Raw genomic sequence first — 7,713 nt, 5'->3', positions numbered from 1 at the left:
ATATACATATATATATGTATGTATGCATGCGTATATATTATTCATTCTACTGGTTCTGTTTCTTTAGAGAACCCTGACTAATACAGTCCCCTTCTTCAACAAATACAAGTTCAGAATAAAAATAGAAGCATTTTATATGCCCACGTGTTCTGTAAACTGGCACATATTCAGAGAAGTTTGAGATTGGCTTGAAGGTTTAGAAAGGTCTTATGTGTGTGTCCTAGATGTAGATGAGAAATATATTTAAAGGCAGATCCAGCATCTTATCAAACATATCATTAAGTACAAATTCAAACAGACATTTTGGAAGGAGGAGCAGGAACCTACCATTTAGTACAAGCAAATATTCAGCTATAAGTTCTTCAGCAAGAAGAATGCCTGGTATTTAGTAAATCATCAATAAAAATTTTTAATGTGCAAAAATTAAAGATAACTATGTGCAAAATAAAAAGTCTGGAAGAAAACACTCAGCCAAAATGTTAATGACTCTGTCTCTAAGTCGCAAAATTATAGGTGAGTTTTCTTTTTACTTCTCACATTCCCCTAGTAACTTTAAAGTGATTTTAAAGTGACTTTAAAGTGAAGCACATCTTACTCCTTCAAAAGAGTCATAGGAGAAAAAAGAAAGAAAGAAAGAAAGAAAGAAAGAAAGAAAGAAAGAAAGAAAGAAAGAAAGAAAGAAAGAAAGAAAGAAAGAAAGAAAGAGAAAGATTGACAATTAATGGCCACCCCTACATCTGAGGCAGAATTCTAGGTAATAAATGCAAACTTTCCTGTGAAACTTAACACTCTTACGCTTTGATTTGTTTTGTGTTTTGAGACAGGGTCTCACATAGCCCAGGCTAGTAGTTAAGATTGACCTTGACTTTATGATCCTCTGTTTCACTTCTCAATTGTTTCCTAATTGGATATCCCTGAATTGTTTCAGAATAAAATTAAAATGCAGGCTTTGGGTTGAAGAGATGGCTCAGTGGGTAAAGTGCTTGCTTTGCAAGTATGAGGACCTGAGTCCATCTCCTCAGAACCCATCTAAAGCCAGATGGATTAGTGCACATCTGTAATCCCAGTGGTTTTATGGCAAGATAGGAGGCAGAAACAGGAGAATCCCAAGCAGCTCATATGGTAGTCTGGTATATGCAAAAGTGAACAGCAAGATACCCTGTGTCAAAGTAGAAGGCAAAGACTAATGCCCAAGTTTGTCCAACTTCCACACATGCTCTGTGGCAGATGAATACCCACACTGACATACATGAACACACACACAAATATAAAACAAAACAAAACAAAAACAAAAAAAACACCACAGCTTTACCTTCTCGCCTGGGAAAGACACAGTGATTGTGGTGAAGACGCTTTACTTGGGTAATCAGATAATGTGGCCAAGATAAAGTTAGCTTCCAGCAGCATGTCATCAATACTTAGAATAACTGGTCTAAAAAGATGGCAAAAATAACACTCATTTTCTGATGGACAGTAGGAACACTTTAAAAAATTATACTGAACCCTAGAATAAAGGAAACAGTACAATTAGATGTTCTGTGTTTTCACAGTTTAACAGTCCAAAGAGCTGAAAAGCCCTTAGCAATCATAGGAGCCAGTCTGATAAAATTTTACTTTTATACACTAAACATTTATATACAGGGGGTGGGAGAGATGGCTCAGTGCTAGGAGCACTGGCTGCTCTTACTGAGGACCCAGGTTCGGTTCCCAGCACCCATATGGCAGCCCACAACTGTTACTCCAGTTCCAAGGGATCTGATGCCCTCTTTTGACCTCCACAGGCACTGCATGTACATGGTACATATATACATTCAGGCAAAACACTTTTTAAAATAAACCGGGTTTTTTTTAGTATTTTATTTATTTATTTATTTTAATGTCTATGTGTGTATTGCCTGCGTGTAGGTAAGTGCACCTGTGTTGTGCGATGCCTGCGGAGGACAGAAGAGGCTGTCAGATCCCCTGGACCGGAGTTACAGACAGTTGTTAGCTGCCATGTGGGTGCTGGGACTCAAACCCAGGTCTTCTGCAATAACAACCAGTGTTCTTAACCACTGAGCCATCTCTCCAGCCCCTCTTCAATGTTTTAAAGCTTTTATTATATATTATAATATTGTCTTATATAATAGTGCTCAGGGTTGCTTTGGCTATCTGAGGTCTTTTGTGCTTCCATATGAATCTTAGGATTTTTTTTTCTAATTCTGTAAAGAATGTCACTGGGGGGCTGGAGAGATGGCTCAGTGGTTAAGAACACTGGTTGTTCTTGCAGAAGTCCTGGGTTCGAATCCCAGCACCCACATGGCAACTAACAACTGTGTGTAACTCCAGTTCCAGGGGATCTGACAGCCTCTTCTGTCCTCCATGGGCTTAGTATGACACAGGTGCACATGCAGGCAATAAACGCATACACATAAATAAATAAAAATTAAAAAAAAAAGGATTTACATACATAGAAATTTGACTCATTTAAGCAATGTATAATCTTCTAATTAGAAAACTTTGTCAGGAGTCAAATGTTTCATACTGCAGAAGAATCTGTCTTTCTCAAAATATCTATTTATTTTATTTATTTATTTATTTATTGGTCTTTTTGAAACAGGGTCTCCCCATAGCCTCAGCTGTCCTGGACCTCACTATGTAGACCAGGCTGGCCTTGAACTCACAGAGATCCAGTTCTGCCCGCCTCTGCTTCGAGAGTGCTGGGATTAAAGGCGTGCGCCACCACATCTGGCTATTTTTAATCTTTTTGAGACAGTGTTTCATAGCACAGGCTGGCTTCGAACTTACTGTGTAGCCATGGCTAGCCTTAACTCCTTGAACTCCTGATCCTGCTTCCTTGACATCCTATGTGATGGGATTGCAGGCACATATTACCATATCTGGCCAAATTACTATTTTTTTAATATATTTTATTTATTATTTTTATCCCATGTGTATGAGTGTATTGCTTGCATGCATGTGAGTGCACCCGTGTCGTACAATGCCTCGGAGGCCAGAAGAGGGCATCAGATCCCCTGGAACTGGAGTTAAGGACAGTTTGTAGCCGCCATGTGAGTGCTGGGAATTGAACCCAGGTCCTCTGCAAGAGCAGTCAGTGCCCCTAACCACTGAGCCATCTCTCCAGCCTCTAAATTACTATTTTTTTTTTAGACAAGGTTTCCCTGAAGCCCTGGCTCACCTGGAACTTGCCATGCAGACCAGGTTGGCCTTGAACTCAAAGAGATTCACCTGCCTCTACCTCCTAAATGCTGGGATTAAAGGTGTGTACCACCATGACAGCCAAATTACCAATTTTAAAATACCAATTTATGGTATCTTTCAAAATTTTAGTTTGATAAATGTTGTGAGCAAAGTTAAGGAGCTCTTGTAGTGTAAATCAATTTCACTATGATCAGAAGGGTTTGTTATGTATATTTGACAAAAGAAAAGAAACAAATTCAAGAAAGTTCTCAAGGACCTACTTCCCAGGCAAGTCAAAATAGATGGATATAGGAGCATGTATAGCTTCTGAAAATGTCAATATCCCCTGAAGGAAGAAGAAAAGACAGTAGTTAAGTCTTTATTTTTAAAAAGTACCAGTGAAATTTTGAATTTAAATTTGACACGTGTTTGCCTACCTTCAGTTCTTTAAAGCAAAATGTTATCTCAGTATCAAATCCAACCTGAAAGAAGTCAAACTCTTCTGGGCCAAAAAACATCTCACTGTACACGGAACTTGTTAAATCTGTTTAATGTTATAGGAAAATAAAGAATCACATGGGTCCTAGAGGCATTTGTTAAGTTTTAATACAAAAATATAACCTAAGTTAAAAATAGCCACAAATTCTTTGTCGTTCCCTAAAGGTGGGGTTAAAGTCTCCATCCCTGCCCCTTGAATCTGGGTAGCTCTGTGCCTGGTCTGGTCAATAGGAAATGACAAAGTGATCAGTTTTGGGGTCTAGACCTCAAGGAACTAGCAACCTCCACTTCTTGTCTCCAGTCTCTTACACTTCAGCCACTAGGGTAGGTGGAGCAGGGACTCAGGGTTAGCAGCCCAGCTGAACTGCCTGCATTCACTGTGTGAATGATCCTAGCTCCATCCACTCTCTAACTACAGTTGCGTAAGACCCTTAAGCAACAACAGCTTCAGAGCTGAGGGCAACCAGCCTGTAGGGTCCTGAGAGGAGATAACAAAGGACTATCCCAAGCTGATATGCTTGGAAGAGCAATAAGTAACCAGAATACCACAGAAACTAACCAATTCTTTCCTTTTCTAAAAAAGTTTTTCTTGAGACAGGGTCTTATAGCCCAGGATGGCCTCAAATTAACTATGGCCTTGAACTCCAGATCTTCTTGCCTCTATCTCCCAAATGCTTGGATTACAGGCCTGGGCCACGATGCATGGCTAACACTAATTCTAAAAGGAACTACTATAAATATAGTTTACATATAAAAACAAGTTATATTTTATTTGCTAAATTATATCCTATGTTGTTTTAAATGTTAAAAATTAAAAAACCCCGCCAGGCGTAGTGGCGCATGCCTTTAATCCCAGCACTCAGGAGGCAGAAGCAGATGGATTTCTGTGAGTTCAAGGCCAGCCTGGTCTACATAGTGAGTTCCAGGACAGCTGGGGCTACAGGAAGACTCTGTCTCGAAAAGACAAAAAAAAAAAGAAAAAAAAAAAAAAAAAAAAAAAAAAAAAAAAAAAAAAAAAATTAAAAACCCCTCAAAAATAACCCCCAATGGATTAATAGATAAAATAGAAGTATCATATTATTGTAAAAACATGACCTAAAAAGTGAATTTTGGGTTCAAGGCCATTTTGGACAACTTAGTGAGATGCTGTCTCAAAAGCTAAAAAGAGATGCCAAGCACAGTGGCTCACAGCCTATACTCCCAACACTTAAATGACAGAGGTGGGAGGACTGCCACCAGTCCAAGGCAGCCTGGGTTTTTTTTCTTCTTTGTCTCAGAGAGACAGAAAGAGAGAGACAGAGACAGAACAGAGACAGAGACAGAGAGATAGAGGGGTCAGAGAGAGATAAAGAGAGTGAGACAGAGAGAGAGAGAGAGGGAGAGAGAGAGAGAGAGAGAGAATGGAGACTCAGTGGTAGAGTATTAATGTAGCATGTGTGAGGCCATGGGTTCAGTACCCAACAACTGAAGAAAAAAAAAAAAATGAGTAAAGGGGCTGGAGAGATGGCTCATGGCTCAGCAGTTAAGAACACTGGTTGTTCTTGCAGAAGAACCCAGGTTCAAATCCCAGCACCCACATGGCAGCTAACAACTGTCAATAACTCCATTCCCAGGGGATCCGACAGCCTCTTCTACCTCCTCGGGCATTGCATGACATGGGTGCACTGACCTACATGCTGGCAACACATGCATACACATAAAAAGAAGTGAGGGATGGTGACAGCCTCCATAATCCTAACACTCAGGAGGATTACAAGTTTGAGGCCACCCTGAGTTACACAGTGAGATTCTACTTTAAAAAAAAAAAAAAAAAGGCCCTTCTCCTGGGGTGAGTTGCCCAAATCCTGCTGCACCCATCCCCCTGCTCTGGGATCATCTCCAGTCCCTCCCCACTGCTCCAGGGCTTAGGCTTCCCTGCTAGCTAGTAGGGGCCAGCCCATTCTGTTCTCATTGCCTCTCCTTGAGTCTTGGTCCCATCTAGCTGAGGTTACAGAATGTAGCTAACTAGCCAGGGCTCCTTCTAACTAACTAACTAGGGCTCCTTCGCCCTCCTGGAGAGCTCCTGAGTAGCCTGCCTGGATCCATCTGGTCCCTCCAATATGGAATCAAAGAAGAAAACCTGAAGACCACACCAACCAATTTTTCATACCTGATCAGAAAGCAACCAAGCAACATCAATAATACAAACAGAATACAATAAACGCAAGCTTGAGTTTCATACCAGAATCACAAGCAACGAAAGAAATCCACATGCCCAAACCACAAGAAAAAATAATAATATGAAAAACCAAAATAGTATGTCCCCACCAAACACCACCAGCCCTAAAGAAGGGTGCTACAAAGAGAACTTCCTAGAGGAAACCCAGGACACAGAATTTAAAAGGACAGTCATAAACAAGAGCAAAGAATTTAACAAATTTAAAGAATGCATGAACAACTCAAAGAACTCAAAGAGGATAGGGATAAACTTCTGACTGAAGCTCAAGAAAATACAAATACATGGATGAATGAAATGACAAAAACAATACAGGATTTGAAAATTGAATTCACAAAAGAGGTAGAAATATTAAAGAAAACTCAGGCTGAAATGGAGAAGGAATTGAAAAACTCAATAAACCAATTTGAAATGACAGGAGAAAATCTCACCAACAGAATGAATGAAATGGAAAACAATATCAAGACTGGACAATAAAGTTGAAGAATTGGACGGCTCAGATAAAGTATAAGAAAAAAAAATTAAACACAGGAATGGAATATGCAGGAAATGTGGGACACCATGAAAAGACCAAATTTACACATCATAGGCATAGAGGAAGAAGAATCCCAGGTTAATGGCATGACCAGATCTTCAACAGAATTATAGACACCTCCCTAAAATAAGGAAAAACATACCCATACATATACAAGAAGCACACAGAACACCAAATAGACAGGACTCGAACAGAAACTCCCCATGGCATATCATGGTAAAAATACAGAAAAAGAATAATGAAAACTGCAAGAGAAAAACAAGTCACATATAAGGAAACCCCATCAGAATTACAGCTGACTTTTTTTTTCATTTTGTCTTTTTGTCTTTTTGAGACAGGGTCTCCCTCCAGCTCCAGCTGGACTGGAACTTCACTATGTAGTGAAACAGGTTATGTTATATAATATATATATGTATATATATATATATATTCACACAAAATGACATTTAATATATAATTCTTTTTGAGACAGGGTCTCCCTGTAGCCCCAGCTGTCCTGGAACTGACTATGTAGACCAGGCCGGCCTTGAACTCACAGAGATCCACTTGCCTCTGCCTCCCAAGTGCAGGGACTACAGGCGTGCGCCACCATGCCCAGCCTTATAATTTTACACACACACACACAAAATGATGTTTAAAGGGGAAAAATAGGAATAAGAAATCAAAGACCTGCCAGGTGTGGTGGCACATGTCTTTAATTCCAGCACTCGGGAGGCAGAGGCAGGCAGATCTCTGTGAGTTGGAGGCCAGCCTGCTGACCTGGATCTCACAGAGATCCGCCTGCCTCTGCTCTCAAGTGCTGGAATTAAAGGCATGCACCACCATGCCCAGCTAGAATTACAGCTGACTTTTCAATGCAAACTATGAAAGTCAGAAGAGCCTGGACCAGCATCTTTCCTGGGCCCTACTCCCAGGCCAGCCCAGCCCCCAAATTCCTGAGGGCAGCATCTTTCCTGGAGGGACCCAGACCTTAGGAGAAAGCCTGAGAGCATCTGAGCCTCATCTCACTTGGGCCTCTGTGGGAACTCCTGAAGACAAAAGCAATCTGGCCACTCCAATATAAAATCAAAAGAGAGAACCTGAAGCCTAGACCAACCAGCTTTTCATGCCCAACAAGTAAACCACAAAGGCACATAAAGTTTACAAAAAGAAGCAGATCTAAACTCAACAAAGGAAGGCTTGAGTCTTACACAAGAATCAGAAACTAGGATAAAAATCCACATGTCAAAGTCACAGAGAAAAAATAATAACACGAAAAACATAAATAATGTATCTCCACCAAGTA

The 7,713-nt window shown here is 40.4% G+C and overlaps 1 protein-coding gene across 5 annotated transcripts in view; it reads right to left on the bottom strand.

Moving 5' to 3' along the window:
• The window catches only part of Rad9b (RAD9 checkpoint clamp component B), a 42,954-nt gene that overhangs the window by 6,375 nt on the left and 28,866 nt on the right, over positions 1-7,713 (bottom strand). For 4 of the 5 annotated variants that reach the window (XM_017799718.1, XM_017799720.1, XM_017799721.2 and 1 more), the window contains 3 exons: positions 3,618-3,724; positions 3,462-3,526; positions 1,313-1,504 (listed from right to left, as the gene is read on the bottom strand). In XM_017799718.1, the coding sequence (XP_017655207.1) occupies positions 1,313-1,504; positions 3,462-3,526; positions 3,618-3,724 (364 nt within the window). The remainder of the gene's footprint in view (positions 1-1,312; positions 1,505-3,461; positions 3,527-3,617; positions 3,725-7,713) is intronic. The other variant, XM_008839398.2, reaches the window with a different exon arrangement.

The sequence above is a fragment of the Nannospalax galili genome, unplaced genomic scaffold, assembly GCF_000622305.1.
Source record: "Nannospalax galili isolate Female #2095 unplaced genomic scaffold, S.galili_v1.0 scaffold218, whole genome shotgun sequence".
Classification (NCBI taxonomy): domain Eukaryota; kingdom Metazoa; phylum Chordata; class Mammalia; order Rodentia; family Spalacidae; genus Nannospalax; species Nannospalax galili.
The sequence above is the reverse complement of the archived record's forward strand: the minus strand, read 5'-3'. Positions and strand labels throughout refer to the sequence as shown.